Genomic DNA, 19,434 nt, shown 5'->3' with positions numbered 1-19,434 from the left:
GGCTTGTAGCCCTCTAAAAAGGATCCTATTTTATGTGTAATGTTTCACAAGGTATAATCTTTCATCTAGCATTTTTCAAACTTTATGAAATTGTGCTATGAAAATACTTGATCATCTGTACACACAAAGAAGATCTGTGTTATAAGACTCGTTCACCCAATCAAGAAATCCAGTGGGTATACCCAGGCCCTATACCCTCCAGGACTGCTTCTTCCATACCCCATTGCACATTTAACTTTGTTACATTTCTATCCTGCCTTTCCTTAAACAAGTTCATGATGGTGTGCCTGATTTCACCCCCCCCTTTTATCCTCGCTACACCAGTCCAATAGATTGCATGACCTTGGAGCTTCATAGCCGAGTTGTGATTTATATCTTGGTCTCTTTACTAGTCTGACACTATCACAATGCCACACTAACTTTTACATGAGATACATTTTATACACACACACACAAACTCCACCTGATTTGTCAACATTTGATACCTCTCAACAAAATGTGTGAACTATCTCCATTGAAAAATAATGCATATGAAGTGAACATTAGAGGATGGGTCTATCAGTGGTGATGAGTCTGTGATGCCTTACTCACAAAAGCAAGTCATTGCTTGACACAACTTTCAATAAGAGCTGGAGATGCATGTGCGAACTAGCTCTAAGTCAATGATTCCACATCACTGTGATCCAAATATAAAAATACTACAAAGTCATACAATGCCATACATGCAGACACAGCATTCCATTGATATAAGATTTCTATATAAAAAAGCAGCATACAGCTATAATACGCTGCATTCAATGGCAAGTGTTTTGAAACTTGAGTCTGTGCTTCCTTTGAGTGGGGAATAAATGCAAAAGCAGCAGCAGAAATCCAAACTCCAGCATTTATCTGGGTATTAATATTATTATTGAATCTGAAGTAGTCCCTTATCCAATGTTTAATGAGGACCACATTTTCTTAATATACCCCAAATAAATGGACAGCTATTAGCAACTGTAAGGAAAAATTCTCAGCTTATAAAACCATAGCAAATCAGAAGAAACCCATGAGAGAAACTGACTAAAATTGGATAGCTGGTGAATAAAACCATATAGCGAACAACGCTTTCAATTTTCTTCATTAACGTTACCAATATTGTTCAATGAAGCAGACTAACATCTCATAAAAGCATGTTCTTTCATGGCCACACCTGTCAGCTCTTGACTCCTTGATAGCAGAGTATGCCTCATAAGCTAGAAGACACAAACTTCCATAAAAGACAAAAGGGCTGATGTGGTACAGGCTGAACTGGTAAACACTGATGTATTTGGAACGGTTCCTCTACAGGATGGCTTTCATTGAATTCTATTATCTTTGAGACAGACCGATGAAGACTCCTTCAGTGATAGAACATTATATTATTACTTCATTTATGAATTGCTTCCTATGAGGCATCATGAAGTATTTACAATACAATAAAACATATATAAAAAGAAAAAACTGAACTACATATAAAACTATTAAAACAAATACATAAATAAAAGCAATTTCAAATCCAGTACAGACACCAACTGGAAAATCAATCTCTACTTTGAAGACTTGTTAAAAGAGGAATGTTCCAAGGCAAGAGATGAGGAAGAAATGTTTGAATATAATTTGGCACTGTACAAAATGTATCGCCCCACCCACAAAGCAGAAAGTCTTTTTCAGAACTCAGGTCCTTGGATAAGCATCTCAACCAACCAAAAAATATGGCTGCATAAACACCATACATTTAAAGCACACACACACACCCCAAAGAATCCTGGTAACTGTAGTATATTACAGGTGCTGGGAATTATAGTTCTGTGAGAGATAAGCTATAGTTCCCAGGATTCTTGGGGGTAGGGAACTGTGCTTTAAATGTATGGTGTGTATGCAGCCTAAGGCTAAGAACCTGACTTTGCTTCCACTGGTGGGAGCATCCTGAGGGGAGTTCCACTCACATGATGCTCCTGCCAGCAGTAGGAGGGAGATTATTCTTGTGCCCTCTGAAAATCTACTCCAAAGAGTTGGGGGACTCTCTGGGGCAGCATGAGCAATGGTGCAGTGGGGAATCAATGAAATGTGTCTTCCCTATACAGTCCCATCTGTGAACAGAAGGAATCCTTCTGTTCATGAAAGCCTAGTTAGGAACCAAGCCAACTCTAACAAAACATTTTGTTGTCAGATTTTCCTGTCCCACTAATATCTTTTTGAAAAAAAAAATAAAAATTATGGTTACATTGAGAGATTTTGTGTGTATTTTTAAGGAACCTTATAAATCTGTAATATAAATTAATAACAATACTTTCACATGTGCAGCTGTTGTAATGTTTAATGGACTATCTACCTATATTATATTTTTGTAAGCATTCATGGATATTGTGATACTTATAGGTGAGGCAGGCAAATGGAGCGGCAGTGGGGCCCAGAGCGGCCTCACTAAATAGGTTGGCGGGAGGCTGTCCAGGGGAAAAGAGGTCTGCCTCCCCCTGAGGAGAAGAAAGAGGAGGGCAGCTCTGCCTCCACCTGGGGTGATGCTGAGGGAAAAAGGCAAGGGGAGCTCTGCCTCCCCCTGGCTGGTCTCCCACCCACCTATTTGGGAGGGAAAAAGTGCAAAGGGAGCTCTGTCCCCCCTGGGGTGGGGAGAGAGGGCCAAGGGAGCTCTGCCTCCCCCGGGGTAGTGCGGGGAAGAAGGCCATGGGGAGCTCTGCTGACCCCTGGGGGTGGGGGAGAGAAGGGCGAGGGAAGCTCTCCCAACCCCTGGGGGGTGAGAAGGGGAGCTCTAGCAACATCTGAGAGGAACAGGGAGAGGGCTACAACTAAGGGGGGAGGAGGGCTTTGGTGACCTGGAGGAAGGAGGGTTGGCAACGGTAGGTGGGGCTGGCAAGAGAAGCAAACGGGCAAAGCCCCCAGTTGAGTAGAATACAAAACATGACTTCTATTAGCCTGGCAGTATATCTCAACTTTTCATATCAGTCCCGCACTTTTTCCATGACTGAGTACATCATTACCACAGTTTGCTCCAGAATCGTACTCAAAGACTGCTTATCAATGTTTCCTTCTCAAACTGGGCGGAAGTAACGAGTGGGGTACCACAGGGCTCGGTCCTGGGCCCAGTGCTCTTCAACATTTTTATTAACGACTTGGATGAGGAGGTACAGAGCATGCTTATCAAATTTGTAGATGATACAATGGAAGCTAATACCGTGGAAGACAGAAACAAAATTCAAAGGGATCTTGATAGGCGGAGCATTGGGCTGAAAACAACAGAATGAAATTCAACAGGATAAATGTAAAGTTCTACACTTAGGAAAAAAGAAACCAAACGCAGTTATAAGATGTGAGATACTTGGCTCAGTAATACGACATGTGAGAAGGATCTTGGAATTGTCGTTGATCACAAGATGAATAGAGTAGGGCACCACTACTCGGCGCCCCGCTTTTCGACATTCCGCTAATACGGCACCAGCAGGGCGATCAGCTGGAGGGGGGGCTGGAGCTCCCAGCTCTCCAGCTGTTCGTGCCAGAGGAGGGGAAGATCAGCTGTACAGCGCTACAGCTGATCTCCTCTTCTGGCGCAATCAGACTCCCGCGCTCAAGCTGATCACACCGAAGGAGGGGAAGACAGCTGATCTTCTCCTCCTCCGGCGTGATCAGCAGGTTAGGTCCCAGACCCCCACGCTACAGCTGATCTGGTTTTCGGTGGTTTTCGCTTCTTGGCAGGGGTCTGGAACCTAACCTGCTGTATGAGTGGGGCCCTACTGTATGAGCCAACAGTGCAATGGGGCTGCAAAAAAGGCAAATGCTATATTAGGCTGCATTAAGAGAAGCATAGTTTCCAAATCGCGTAAAGTATTTGTTCCCCTCTATTCAGCACTGGTTAGGCCTCATCTGGAATACTACATCCAGTTCTGGTCTCCACTTCAAGAAGGATGAAGACAAACTGGAACAGGTTCAGAGGAGGGCAACAAGGATGATGAGGGGACTGGAAATAAAGCCCTATGAGGAGAGACTTCAGGCATGTTTAGCCTGGAGAAGACTGAGGGGAGATATGATAGCACTCTTCAAGTACATGAAAGGTTGTCACACAGAGGAGGGCTGGGATCTCTTCTCAATCGTCCCAGAGTGCAGGACACGGAATAATGGGCTCAAATTGCAGGAAGCCAGATTTCCACTGGACATCAGGAAAAACTTCCTAACTGTTAGAGCCATACGACAATGGAACCAATTACCTAGAGAGGTAGTGGGCTCTCCAACACTGGAGGCATTCAAGAGGCAGCTGGACAGCCATCTGTCGGGAATGCTTTGATTTTGATCCCTGCATTGAGCAAGGGGTTGGACTTGATGGCCTTACAGGCCCCTTCCAACTCTACTATTCTATGATTCTATGATTAGTAGATTTATAAAGCAATTGATACTGCACTCATTTGCCATTATGCAGCCTATTTATAAAACACAGCGACTTATAAATACAAGGTGAGTCATCTTCAGCTCACAAAATCTTTAATCTACATAACAGTGGAAGTTCATTATAACGCAGGGGCTGGAGGACGACAAAGGATGCACCTTTGCATTATAGAGGTTCTGAATCATTATGAAAGCTGCTTACTATATACAGTATTTTACCCAGAGGACCTCGTCATACCCATGGTATATCTGAATCCATGGAACAGCAAACTGCATTATAACGAGCATCTGCTGTACATACAACTGTAACTTGCACTTTGTAGCACTTCTGACCTTCTTTTATGCAACCACAGGAGAAAAGCTGCTCCTCCAGTGAAGGGCTGTAGTTCAGTAGGAGAGCATCAGCTCTGCATGCAGAAGATCCTAGATTCAATCCCTAGGATTTCCAGGTGGGGCTGGGAGAAGCCCCTGTCTGACACCCTGGAGAGCCATCACTAGCCAGTCTAAACAACACTGAAGCAAGATGGACCAACAGTCCAACTCAGTATAAAGCAAGTCTGGGAAGTTTCAGAGAGCATCATCCAGAGGGGCTCATAAAGTGATTAATGTATCTGAATCAGAGGTGGGGAATCTTCTTGGCTGACTGGGCCAAGTCTTTACCTCCCCCAACTCTGGAGGCCAACTCTGACTGGTGGGCAGAACCACCCACCTGTCAATCATCTGACATCATAATGCTATCAGTGATTAACACCGGTCAATGTTTAAAGGGCACAATTTTTCCCAAGTGCCCAACAATCAGCTGATTGTCATGCACTGCAGAAGTGCTGCACAAAGCACTTTGCATGCCCTACACTTGGCATTTTGGAAGATTCTGAATCCAGTCCCAGCAAGTTGAGGAAGGAAGGGCAAGCCTTATAAGCAGTGTCTGGCAGACACAACCACCCTGGTGGACATGTTACTCAATATAAGCACCTCACATGGATGGAATGTGTTCCATAGAATTCCTCTTTGTAACTAGTTTCATTCTGGTCTTATCCATATCATTACAGTACATTTCGAAGTTGCCCTGACATGCATTACAGAAACACTATGTGGGCATACACATTACCTGTTTTGGCACTCCCAGAACTCAGCATCTAAATGGGGCAGCTCCACATAATGGTAGGTGGCTCACTTTGTGGTTCTGAAAAATCTTCCAGGCATTTTGTCAGGTCACTCTTGGCACCTAGCAGCAATCTTCCTTTATCAAAGCAGCAGGAAGACACACCTGGTTTTCATGTTTTTTTTTTTTTAAAAACAGATATGCATGCAGTGTCTGAAAGCCAATATATTGTTGTAAAAAGTATTGTGTCTTTTTCCTTTAAACAATGTTACACAATGGAAAACAACTGTGCATGAGTGCACAAGTGCAATATCATATGCCATAATATCTGAAAATCATCACTATGTATTAGTCCACATATGACATAAATGCAATGCTTTCCTGAAAAAGCACACAATTGGTCAGCTACACTACTTCACTATATATAGTGGCCCTTCAAATGTTACTGAACTCCAATTCCCATCATACTTGACCGCTGGCCATGCTGGATGGGACTAATGGAAGCTGAAGTCCAGCAACAACATATGGAAAATTTTAGGTCCCTATCCCCAATATACAACATGAGAGTTTGTATGGGTCTGCACAGGGGGGAAAAAAAGGATGGTCCAGCTTGCTCTTTAAAGAGTCAATGTCTGCACTCACTTAAAACCAGTCAGAAAGGCCCAGGTGAACAATAGGTGTCATAACCCTGCGGGTGGGTGGGTGTGCTTGGCACACTGTATGTGTGGCACACGATCAGTCCGGTCAAGACATTTTTCCTGCCTATTGTAGGAATTGCAATGCACTGCACTAGATGCTGTATGATTTTGAGTTGTGTTTTTATTGCTTCTTTTATATCTTATATTGTATTTTATTGTATTGCAATATGAATTCTATAGAATTCAACTTGTAAGATTTTTCACAGACATGCATGCTATGGACCATCAGAATGAAGCCTGTGGGCCACTGGTGGTTCACAGACCACAGTTTGGGAACCTCTGCCCTAGATATTTGTCTGTAATAATGCATCTGAGTCTTTTGATTTCACACAAGTTCAGGGTACACAGAAACACAATGTGTAGTTTTGAAGAGGATTGCATATTGTTACAGTTTCATTTGAAGGCATTTTGACTACAAAATTAGAAGCCCAAAGTTTGGTTTTGACTGCTTTCCTGAAAAATATTCCAGAACAGGAAGATAGATGATTATTTCCTTTGGGTGCCTCCCTGAAGAGTTTAGAGATAATTAAAGTCATTACGTTCAATTCCTTTTATGTGTAGATATTCTCTGGGTGGTTCTTACCATGAACATACCCATAAGCATAATTTGTATAATATAATCAACAGCTGCTTCATTATGCTTCTACTTGAATTCCCAACCCTAATTAAGAATACTAAGCGCCTTTCATCTGCACCTGCTAATAGGGTTAGGATTCAATTTGAGGTAAGACAGTAGCAGAAATAGGAAGCAAATATTTATTGAATTGAAAGTATGCATATCCTAATCAATTCCCTGTAGCAGCAGGGAATCCATGCATCAGCCAGCACCATAAGCACTTCCAAAGCTCTCTTCAGGTGAGATGCTGTCCAGTGCTGGGTTGCCTGCTGATGTGCTTGAAAGCATGGAGTCCATAACTAACCCGATCTCTGCTTTCCTTCTCAAGAGGGAGACTGCCCAACCACTCACCTGAGGAGAGATTGGAAAGTACAAATTGGGCCAGCTGTCAGCTGGACTGTCCTGGGCCTTCAAAGGAGTAAGATGAAGACCAGATAAAAATTGTCAAGAGCTGGATCTAGCCTGTAGGTCACAGGGTCTCTACCAAAAGCACCCTGCAGAAATTAGTATTCAACATTACTAAGACTGCAATCCTATACAAACTTACCTTAATCAATGGGACTTACAGCACAATCCTAACCATGTCTACTCAGAAGTAAGCCCTACTGAATTCAATGGAGCTTGCTTCCAGACAAATGGTGTTAGGATTGCAGCCATAATCCCATTCTGGGATTAAGGTTCACTGAATTTAATAAGGTTTACTTATAAGCAGGAACTGTGCTACACATTTATGTCTGTTGAGAAAAAAGCTAACTGCACTGCATTACTCAGTTATTGCTCCAGTAATAGGCAGTCATTTTGTTTACTACCCTAAACAACTACCCTAAATCAATGAACTAGTAAACTAGTCTCTTGCATATGGGTCCAACCCAGCTACAGTTGTGCACCTGTTACATGCAACACTTTAAAATGTTTATATCATCTTATTTCTTCATATAGTTCTAGGAGCCTAGCGGCCCTAGTGCATTTTTATTAAGACACTGGCAGCCAGTCTTTACAACCATCTACTAGAATTTGCAAGATCAGCAAACTGCAAGGATTCTTAAAAAATAGATGCAATTGCAGGCTTACTTGAAAGATCTTGTGTGATGGGAACTGTTAAACTTCAAACAGTTGTGATTTATTTTTGGGGGTTCCCACAAACCAGAAATATCCTAAGGAGTAAAGTTCTTAAAGCCAAGAATTGGGGGGGGGAGCTCTTTTTCAATACAGAAGTAAAACCTAATATTATTACTTTAGTCTCAGAAAAATCAACCCATTCCCTTTCAAATTACAAACCTTACTAACCAAGCATGGGGTGGAGTGGGAGGGGGTGAGTAAATATACAAACTTTTTAAAAGCTATAAAACGCAATAACAATACAGCCACAAAGACTGGGCTGCAATTCTTAATATTTCAACCCAGAAGTAAGTCATATTTGTTTGTTTATTTATTCAATTTATATCCCGCCCTTCCTCCTGAAGGAACTGGGGAGGCTTAATCCCAGTTAAATTAGGACTAGAGGTTTAGTAAACTTGTAGTTAATTTCAAGTAAGTGTAAATTGTATGTTTGGTCTCCATAATAAAAAGGCATATGAAAGTTTGACTTACTTCATAAACACACCTTAAACAGTTACTGAAACTACAATAATTTTCTAAAATCTTTGTATGCCATTATCTCAAATCATCAAGTGACATAATTGCCAACACACTATTCTTGACAACCTCTAAGTAAAAAATGCCCATGGTTTACTGTATCTTCAGAACCATTTCCACTTTCCTTCTGTTGTTACACTCCAAAGTCTTCCCACGTTTTAGAGTTGAGTGCGGCAAAGGAAGCCTGCAAGAACGGGTCGGCTTACTATTCACATACCAGAGCAGGGTGAAGTTTCCTGTTTTGTAGGGAAAACCGCATACGGGGCATAACCTGCGCAGGGGTGTGCTTAAGCTCCACAGTTCAGCTTTTTTCATTTACCCTTATCTACACAATAACCGATGATTGACACTCCCTGACAAGACCTACACACAGGCAGCAGCGTGAAGACAAAAACCACAGGAACAATCAAACGCAATACATATTATTTACCGTGGCATACCACCAGCTTGCAAAAGCCATACTGGGCACTGCTCCTTCCTCCCCGGTTGTCTTATCCCCAAACTGCAGCTTCGAGTTCACCAACTTCACGCTCACGGACTCAGCTACGAGTAGCTAGATTTGTTCTTCTACCAGGGAGGGGCAGGTGGGGGGGGGAGAGGTGAGGGGCGGGGCGGTGGCTGAAGTCGGCCCGCCCCTGAACAGGCGGTGTGACTGAAAAGGCAGGAGGGCTTGTTTGTGTGTGCGCGCCAATTCTGGCCACTCCTTTATGGCAAACAGTTAACCCACAGCGGCTTTAGAATTAATAGAGGGAGAGAGGGAGAACGACGCCGAACAAGGGCGGGCTTTTCCCTTTCAGGATACAGAAGGAAGAATTATCCCTGGAGTGGAGCAGCCTTGGGCCTGAGCCAAGGCCTCTGGAACGAGATTCCATTCCCGTCGCCTAGTTCCTGGTACGGAAGCGTGTCTCCTCTTTTCTTCCTCCTCTCCTCAAACTATTTTTTTAATGGAGAAAGAAAGGTCTTGGTCCTTCGCCCCCTCCCTCCCACGACCAGTTCGTACATAGATGGGGTCGTATGTTGATAGTCCATAGGTAAGGAAAGGCACTCTGCACACGGCCAGAGATAAGGTCGTGAGGTACATGTGAGGGAAGGCTTTTATATTACACAATTCCTCTTTGAGGAGGGAGACCCACATCGCCTACTGTCAGGAACAATATGCTTGGTTTGCCGTCATTGCAACTTTGTTCCCAAGTTTCCTTGGGGGGGGCTTGAATTGCAACTATTAATATAGGGAGAGGAAGGAGTGTATTATGGGAAAGAGAAACCTGGCGGCAACTGCGGGGCTCCATAGTGGATTCCGTCACTTGGTCACGGGAAAGTTGGCAGAGAGAAACAAGAATGTTGGGAATAGGCACTGTACAGACAGAGAAAGGCTAGGACCGACCTGTGGCATTAGACATGGGGTCTCAAATTAAGCATTGAGCTACTGAGGGGAGAGCTACGCCAGAGTGCCATCTGCTGATTTATATAAGAACACAGGAAACTGCCCTGTACTGAGCCATGTAGCTCAGTGTTGTCTGCAGTGGCTCTCCATCATTTCAGAGAGGGCTCTCGTCCAGTCCCAGCTCCGCCGGGAGATGCTGGGGATTGAACCCAGGACCTTCTGCATACAGAGAAAGTGCTCTACCACTGAGTAGACACATCCTTTTCGCTTGTACCTTTGAGATAGTGCCCTGGACAATCTCTTGCCCTCACCTCCTGGGCCTCCATTGGACCACTCTAGGGACTCCTCCAGTCAACCTATTTATTGAATATCAAACCTGATTTCCTTGCACAAAGTTTAGGCAGAGGTTAGATTATATCCAGTTTTTACTGAGCATTCATACCCATTTATTTGCAGGGGGGTTATACAACAGTGAGTGTTTATACATCACCATGTTAATCGTCCCTGCATTCCACACTCTTCAATGTATTTCCCCTCCACGTTCCTATCCACAAAAAGTCAATTTCTTTTTATAAGTGGATTTGTTGTGCTAGGGCAACAGAGACCTTCAATCCTCTTTAGCCACGTAACTTTCATTTTATAGTACTGTATGCACTTAAAACACAAAATACAGACAGTCTGGTGGTGCCCTAGAAGGCTGCTTAGTAGTTACATCCCTGTAAGGGTTTGATTTGAGCCAGACTAAGCCAGGCATTCATTTTCAAGGCCCATGTTTAATCCTAAACACATACAGAGTGCTTTCCATCAACACAGAGGAGCAATGGATAGTCCCCATAGGCCTGGGATTACTGGGGAGGCCTTCCAAATCAGAAAACAGGGCTTCTGGCAAGTTCTACTTCCGTTTACAAACTGCAGACAAACAGCACATCTTGCACCACTTTAAAAACTAATATTGTGGTATACATTTACACAGGTTTTGTTGGCGTTTTTTCAAGTGGTACAATGCAGTCATTGTGATTGCCGAATCACAGTAACAAGGACTACCCCTCTGGAATTTGTTCAGAAATTATTAGTCACTGATCCAACTTTATGGAGGCACCCCGAGCTTTAATCTCCACCCGCAATGATACTGGGAGAGGATCGCTTACTTGTACTCACAATATCCCTCCCCACAATCCCTAGCGGGTGGGAACTATGCTGAGCTCTGCCCGGACCTCAATCCCTGAATCAAGAGTCGAGGGCCAGGCACTCAGATAACACCCGTTACCTATATTCCTTGCGTGCAAGGGAATATTATCCCACTTTCCGAAGGCGACTCTCTCCAATGCGCCCCACTAGGAAGAAGAGGGGAACTGTCATCCTCTGACTTCCATGTTCTTGCGGACGGAGTTGGGAGCGGGAAAGGTCCCTTGGCCTAGCATTCCCTCTCCCCCCTCCTCATTACGGGCTGCGGAGCGGAGAGTAGGTGAGACGATGTTGTAAACTGTGCCAGCCTTGCGCGCGCTCACACACAAACGCACATACAGAGTTTCCTCACTTGTGTCGCTGCCTCACCCCACCGAGCTCCACCCTGCTGTTCCTGGCTTTGGCTCTCGGTCGCCCCACACCCCTCTGCGCTGCCCTCTTTTTCTGCCTCCTAACCCACATGCGGCGCTGGCACATTCCTGCGTCCTGACACACGCCCCAACCAACCAACCCCCCTTTCCATGCCACAGATGTCTCTCCCACCCATCTACCCTACAGGGCAAGAACAGCAGACCTCTTTGCCAGGGAGCCACACTCGTTCCGAGGAGGTTCTGTCTCTTCCCTTGCCCTCCGCACCGCTACTTACCGCTCTGTCCTCTTTGGCAGCATGTTTTTTGCCTTTCGTTGGCTGAGACATGTTGACAGCAGAGGAGGCGCTCTGTTGTCGTCTGTGGGACTCTGCAGTAACTCCAGTACAAGGGGAAGACCGAAGGGGGCAGGGTAAGGGCGGCTATGAAGCAGCTTTTCCGACGGCCCCCAGGGCCAAAGTCAGGCTGCGGCAGCACCGCTAGTCCCTCCTCTTCCTGCAGCCGCCGCGTTAGTAACTAACAACCCAAACCAAAACTCCTCTAGATTAGTGGTTGTTGAGGCGAGAGGGGAGCCACGGCCCGACAAAAGATACTCGGTGGCTGGTTTATTTTGTTTTGTTTGCTTGCTAAGACATTCCTTGTAGACTTTATTCTACTAAGAATACTGACAGAGCCTGCTGGGCGAGGCTTATTTTATCTTGTCTGAAGTGACCTAAGTTATATCATGCAGACGGAGGATTGAGCTAGGAGTTCAACCCCCACCCACCCGCATAAACGCACGCATGCCAGTTTCTCGCTGCTTTAGACGCTTTGGGAGGTAGGCCTCTTTTTGCCTATCTGAAACAAGAAGGCTTCCTGGTAATTTCCTGAAAGGGACAACCATAACAACTTCAAAGCAACTTTCTGACAACCCAGATGATGCGAGCTGTAGTTCAAAACAACGGGAGGGGGGAGAGGTTGAACATCTAGCCCAGTCCTCTGGCTGGGTGATATAAGATGTCTCAGTTCACGCTAGATAAAATGAGCCTCTCCCATCAGGTTCTTTTAATATGTTCAGAACAAAGTCTATAGGGTATGTCTCAACAAACAAACATGGCTTCCACTTAGTGAAGGCAAACAGGTTTGGATCTGCTCAGTGCCTGGATGGGGGACAACCAGGGAATCCTATCTATATGCCCCCCCCCCGAATTCTATGATAAAAGAACAGAATATAATAAGGCTGCAAATCCTAGTACAGTACACACACCACTGAACAAGCCTTGTTCAACATAGTTGGAATTTGCTTATGAATAGACAAGTATAGGATTGCATTATAAGTGCAATTTCAACCAAAATGTATGATTAAAACATTTTGAGTACCATCATCAAAATAGGTTTCTGAATTGTTCTACAGGTGGTGGTGGTGGTGGCGGCAGTAGGGTTTTTAAATGCAGTATATAAGAACAATAAAAATAATTAAGGCTGCAGTTCTGTCCACACTTATTTAGGACTTCCCACTGAATTCAATAGAATTGAGTAGACATGGCTAGGATTGCACTATAAATTAGATCAAAGGACAGAATTCTGCTGGCTAAAGAAATATTTCAGCAAGTTAAAAAAGGCTGGCAAATAAGGCTTCAGTTCTGTAAGCCTTTACCTGGGAACAAATTCCATTGAAGTCAATAAATTTCATTTCAGTTGGGTTTCAGGCCTGATTTTGGAACGGAAACAGCCTTGGTATGATGACCTCTGTCGGGAGAGAGACAGGCGGAGGGTGACCCTGTTGATTCTACTTGGTCTCTCAGCGGTTTTCAATACCATCGACCATGGTATCCTTCTGGGACGACTGGCTGAGTTGGGAGTGGGAGGGACTGCATGGCGGTGGTTCCGCTCCTACTTGGTGGGTCGGCTCCAGAAGGTGGAGCTTGGGGAACATTGCTTGGCACCCTGGAGTCTCCAGTATGGGGTTCCGCAGGGGTCAGTTCTGTCCCCCACGCTGTTCAGCATCTACATGAAACCGTTGGGTGCAGTCATCCAGAGCTTTGGAGTGCGCTCCCATCAGTATGCTGATGACACGCAGCTCTATTTCTCCTTTTCATCTTCATCAGGTGAGGCTGTCAATGTGCTGAACCAGTGCCTGGCTGCGACAATGGACTGGATGAGAGCGAATCAACTGAGGCTCAATCCAGACAAGACAGATGCTGCTAGTGCATGGTTCTTCTGACCGGATGGTGGATGTTCAACCTGTCCTGGATGGAGTTGCACTCCCCATGAAGGAGCAGGTTCGTAGATTAGGGGTTCTCCTAGAACCATCTCTGTCACTTGAGGCTCAGGTAGCCTTGATGGCATGGAGTGCCTTCTACCAACTTCGGTTGGTGGCCCAGCTATGCCCCTATCTGGACAGGGATAACCTGGCTTCAGTTGTCCATGCTCTGGTAACCTCCAAGGTAGATTACTGCAATGCACTCTATGTGGGGCTGCCTTTGAAGACGGTTCGGAAACTGCAGCTTGTGCAAAATGCAGCAGCCAGATTGGTAACAAGGACCAGACAGTTCAAACACATAAAACCAATTCTGGCCTGCTTGCATTGGCTGCCTGTATGTTTCTGAGCTCGATTCCAGGTGCTGGTTTAAACCTATAAAGCATTACACGGCTTGGGACCACAATACCTAATGGAATGCCTCTCCCGACACGAACCCACCCGTACGCTATGCTCAGCATCTAAGGCCCTCCTTCAGGCGCCTACTCTGAGGGAAGCTCGGAGGATGGCAACAAGGGAGAGGGCTTTCTTAGTGGTGGCCCCAAAATTATGGAATGATCTCCCTGACGAGGTGTGCCTGGTGTCAACACTGTTATCTTTTTGGTGCCAGGTCAAGACTTTCCTCTTCTCCCAGGCATTTTAGCATGTGTTTTTAAATTGTTTTTTTTAAGTGTTTTTAAATTTGTATATTTGTGTATTTGTTTTTAATGTTTTTAATTGTTGTAAACCGCCCAGAGAGCTTCGGCTGTGGGGTGGTATACAAATGTAATAAATAGTAATAAATAATAATAATAAAGTGTAGTTTTGAGTAGACATGTACGGGACTTGGATTGTACAGGGTTTTGCCCAGTATTTAATAAAATGCCAGCAATGTTGATGGCAGGTAAATCTTCTTTTGGAGGATGTTCCATAGTGAGTTCCCCCCCCCCCAAAAAAAATTCTCACTTGTTGTTACCAACCTCACTTCTGTTAAGGGTGACAGTCAGAGAAAGGCTTCCGCAAATGCCCTAAGACAGGTCATAGTGCACGGACAGGTTGGTCTAGGAAAAGCACTCCCTAAGGTACCTGAATCCCAAGCAGTTTAAAGCTTTAAAAGGTTTTTTTAAAACGGTTGAATTATGATCATTTGGGGATTTTTTTTAAAGGGGCAAAGATTTATTTTAGTGATTACAGTGTCAGACTAGGGCTGCATTCAGAAAGCAGCTTCTTCCATTTTCCTGACATTTCCTTTCCTGATAATTTCTACATTTTTATTTGCTCTTTCAAACGATGTAAAAGCCATTTCTGGAAATCCAGCAGAATATAGTGGAAGTTTAGCGCTCATTTCTGGGTTAACTGCTTCCAGAAAAAAATCCACTTGCAACCCCATTAACCCAGAAAATCATGGGAGCAAAGTGACAAAATTTGGGATGGTATGCTGCATACAGTTCTTTCCTGCTGTTTTCATGAAGGCATCATGGAGGAACAGAAGTACGCATGTGTGGAAAAGGTGGAGTAGCAATGATGTTCATTGTTGTGTCATACCATGCCCATTAGTGTGAATGAAATTTAGTGCAATGTGACAGTATAGTGGTCAAAAAGCCTCAATTTTATAATGCAACAGGTACTGCAGTATGAAAATAATGTTACAAATCGGGACAGAAGCACTACCATTATGAGCAGTAAAACTAAAACAATACACATGTCTGCATGCAGCCCAGGAGTAGGGAAACCTAGGTTCCAAACATATATTTTAACATTATGAGATAAGACAAAATAAATGTTGCAAACACTAATTGAAATGCAAACTGGACCCAGTTCGGTTGCCAGCCTAATAGCCTGAACTTTACATTTCAACATAAACTAGTAAAAGAAAGTCAAACTTACAACACTGACAAGACACAAACCTAATAAACCATGGAAATATGAACATAAAGCATTTCATCACTTGTGAAATTAAAATATAGTACTAGCTAATGGATCCACCTATGGAACCAGTGTTAAAACTCTGTTCTTTTTACTGCCTCACGTCATGGCTGCTGATTGATTTCACACTTCTTTGCTTTTGAGTGTTTAAATTGCCCTTGTGCCTTAACCCAGTGTGTAGGTGCTGTGAAAAAGGCCAGTTCCATGGTAGGGATCATTAGGAAAGGTACTGAAAATAAAACTGCTGATATCATAATGCTATTCTATGGAGTGGCTGCTTTTGGAATGCTGTGTACAGTTCTGGTTGCCTCAACTCAAAATTGTATTGAGATATTGTAGAGCTGAAAAGGGTTCAGAAAAGGGCAACCAAAATTATTAAGAGGATGGAGGAAAGGTTACAGTATTTGGGGCTTTTTAGTTTAGAGAAAAGGTGAGTCAGAGAGTGACATGACAGAAGTGTATAAAATTATGCATGGCATGGAGAAAAGGGAACAGAGAGAAGTTTTTCTCTCCCCTTAGAACTCATGGACATCCAGTGAAGCTGAACGTTGGAAGATTCAGGACAGACAGAAGAAAGTACTTCACACAGCACATTGTTAAATCTATGGAACCCACTCCCACAAGAGGCAGTGATGGCCACCAACTTGGATAGCTTTAAAAGAGGATTAGATAAATTCATGGAGGACAAGGCTATAAATGGCTGCTAGCCATGATGGCTATGCTCTGCCTCCATAGACAGAAGCAGTATGCATCTGAATGCCAGTTGCTGGAGTGGAAACCACAAGAGGGAAGAGTGCTCTTGCACTCAGGTCCTGCTTGCGGGCTTCCCATGGGCATCTGGTTGGCCGCTGTGAGAACAGGATGCTGGAGCAGATGGGCCTCTGGCCTGATCCAGCAGGCTTTTCTTATGTTCTTAACTACTATCTTATCAGGAGGTCCATTCTGCTCAACATAGGAAACGGACTTTTAGTGTGGCAGCACCTATCCTGTGGAATTCCCTCCCCTTAACTTTGATGGCGCCTGGCTAATACTTATCTTTTTGACGCCTACTGAAGACCTTCCTCTTTCAACAAGACTTTTAAGTTGAGACCTTATCCCAGTCTGCATTTGTGTTAGAATTGCTTTTTAATAGGTTTGTAAACCTTTTTTTTAAAAAAAAAAACAATGTTTTTAACCTTTTTTTCTTTTTAAAGATGTCTTCAAAGCTTTTTAAAAAATGTTTTAAAAGATATTTTGTTTTAATGTATTTTAAAGTCTGTTTTTATGATGTTTTAAAGTGTTCTTAGTGCTTTTGTTTGCCGCCCTGGGAGGAAGGGCAGGATATAAATCAATTCATCAATTAATTAATTAATTAATTAATTAAACAATACCATTTGTGCCTTAACTATGTACTTAGCACAGGTTTTCACCACTCAGAGCCAGTGTGGTGTAGCAGTTAGAATGTGACTGTGATTGGGAGAACAGTGTTCATATCTCCACTTGGCCATGAAAATCATTGGATGACCTTGGGCCAATCACCATCTCTCAGCCTAACCTGCCTCATAGGGTTGTAAAAATAAGCTCAGGAAGGGGAGAACCATGTTTGTATACCATCTTGAGCTCCTTGGAGGAAAAATGGGATATACATGTAATAATGTGAAAAGAGAAACCAAACAATTCCTGTTTCAAGCATGGTTAAGTAGAGGTCCCTCAAGACATGCTTTTTATGGTGAATTCATGATTATTTGTGCTCATAATGGTATCAGGACAGTTACATATGGTCCCATTTTCAATATTCTTTGCACCTGCAAAAGTGTTGAAGTTGGCATACTGCTTCATTTCCAATCAGTGCATATTCCATAACTTCTTGCTAAAATTCTGTAATGTGTTATATCATAAATGGGTTTTTTGGGGGGGGTCCAGCATTTGTTGCACTATAGTGCAAGAGTGCCCCTCCAGATGGCAATAATTCAATAATATTGGAGGAGCATCAAAGAAGAAAGCATAATGATGTGTGGGTGGCCCAATATAAATTCACCATTACTACACTATTATTGCTTCAATGACATGTTGTAAATACACTTATTTTAAAAAAATCTAGAGGGGCCCACAATAGTGGTGATGATAGACATTACACCAAATATGCTGCACACTAATACGCTCTAGCGCTGACACAAACCCCACTTGACTACTGCAGGTTCCAAAAAGAAGAGATGTGGATGAAGCACATTGAATGTAATGCCCACACAGCAAATGCCAGACTATCACAGATCACAAGTGGATGACTATTCCTCTTGTGCTGATTTGGGCGCCAGTGCTATAGCTGCCCTTTGCGCACACTCATATTATTCAACTGTAAGACAGACAGTCTTGTCTAGCATGGAATAGGATGACTACTTGCTTAGCAATTGTACTTAGCAATAATTACACATTTTTAAACTTGTTCCTGTAATGTCTTCTAACAAGAAAGGAGTCTAGTTCACACATATAATAGAAATGGACATAGAGTCCAAAACTGGGTAGTGTAGCAAAGCCACACCTAGGTTGTCCTTTCCAATTTAACTCCCATGAAGAGACTGTCTATAATGAATATTACCTTTGAAACACACACACACATTTTAAAAACCCATCTCCACCTAGTCCCCATATATCACATCCTCCTTAGAAGGCAAGCCGTTATTATTAAAACCATTTTTATTACACCCATATTATAGCCTTTTCAGTGGCGGAGCTCTGGTGTTGCATTAATCTCCCCAGAGATGTTTGAGGTCTTTTGATGCCAAGTGAAACCTTATATTTTCACAGATCTTTTAGATTTGATGATTTTTAACTCTGGTCACTAAATGAATTTGTTTACAGAACATTCACCCTGATTTATTTGCACAAAATTTGCAGGGAAATTAGACAACTTCACTATTTATTAAACATGCATTCTAACTTGTTTGTGGGGAGGTTATATGACATTGCATCAAGCAATTGTTATTCCACACTTCCTAGTGCATTTCCTTGTCACTTCCCTATTGCAAAATTGTTAATTTTGGAGGGAAGTGGGTTTGTTGTACAAGAGCACCAGATCAACTTTCATTGTGCAACATGAATTTGCCAATATGTGATCCAACAGCTGTTTAATTCATTCTTATTGATGAACTCACTATATATTGTAAGACACTCTGAGAAAAAAAATGTAAATACATAATGGTGGCACCTGCTACCAGTGACTTTGTATGCTGAGATTTGCACTGCAGACTTTCAGCTCATGGCTCATGACCTTAACCACTATTCCAGACTAGCTGGTTCAGAGAATGCAACAAAAGAAAGGAAGTGTGTCTTACTTGAAACATGGATGATCTTTATGTGATTCTGCAGGTGCTTGTGTGTTTTAATTTTAGGCAACACCTGAGTATCATCAGCCAACAAGTCTAATAGACTATACTGCATTCCTGAGGTTCAACATGCAGGATACTACTCCCTGTTATAAAGGCTGCAAAAAGGTGGAGAAGACGGCCAGCCAAAATCAGGCCTTTTTCATTGCTCTCCTTTGGAAGAACCATGGAATTAAAACACGCATGCACAAACAGCATTAGTGACCTTTGGTGCAGGATGCCAACCCTTCAATCACAAATTCTTCAATAAAGATTTATTGTAGTTGAACACTGCATTTTCTGATCACGGTTCACTGAAATGAATGTAAACATTTTCCAGAATTGCAGGCATGTCTGTTGCAGCAAAAGAAAAAAAGTCCTGTGGCACCTTAAAGACCAATACCTTTATGCTGCAATCCTGTACCTGCTTACCTGGGAACAAACCCCTTTAAAATGAATGATTTACTTTTGACTAGACATGAATGGGTTTGCAGTGTTATTATCACATAAGCTTTTGTGGACTAGAGTCCGCATCGTCTCTCTCATACACA

General features: G+C 43.2%; 1 protein-coding gene and 1 long non-coding RNA gene across 10 annotated transcripts in view; one reads left to right on the top strand and one right to left on the bottom strand.

The window, feature by feature from the left end:
* Window positions 1–11,993, bottom strand: part of CAST (calpastatin) — a 95,720-nt gene extending 83,727 nt beyond the window's left edge. For 2 of the 9 annotated variants that reach the window (XM_061622819.1, XM_061622864.1), the window contains exon 1: window positions 8,892–9,051. In XM_061622819.1, the coding sequence (XP_061478803.1) occupies window positions 8,892–8,921 (30 nt within the window). In that variant the 5' untranslated portion in view covers window positions 8,922–9,051. Of the gene's footprint in view, window positions 1–8,530; window positions 8,608–8,678; window positions 8,736–8,891; window positions 9,052–11,676 lie in introns of those variants that run through there. The other 7 variants (XM_061622836.1, XM_061622854.1, XM_061622802.1 and 4 more) reach the window with 7 other exon arrangements.
* On the top strand, window positions 11,096–19,135 carry LOC133383041 (uncharacterized). The gene is made up of 3 exons (XR_009762159.1): window positions 11,096–11,310; window positions 13,486–13,659; window positions 18,911–19,135. It is a non-coding gene; the product is annotated as an uncharacterized LOC133383041 (long non-coding RNA).
* Window positions 19,136–19,434: the final 299 nt, after the last annotated feature.

Source organism: Rhineura floridana, chromosome 1 (genome assembly GCF_030035675.1).
Source record: "Rhineura floridana isolate rRhiFlo1 chromosome 1, rRhiFlo1.hap2, whole genome shotgun sequence".
Lineage (NCBI taxonomy): Eukaryota > Metazoa > Chordata > Lepidosauria > Squamata > Rhineuridae > Rhineura > Rhineura floridana.
The sequence above is the reverse complement of the archived record's forward strand: the minus strand, read 5'-3'. Positions and strand labels throughout refer to the sequence as shown.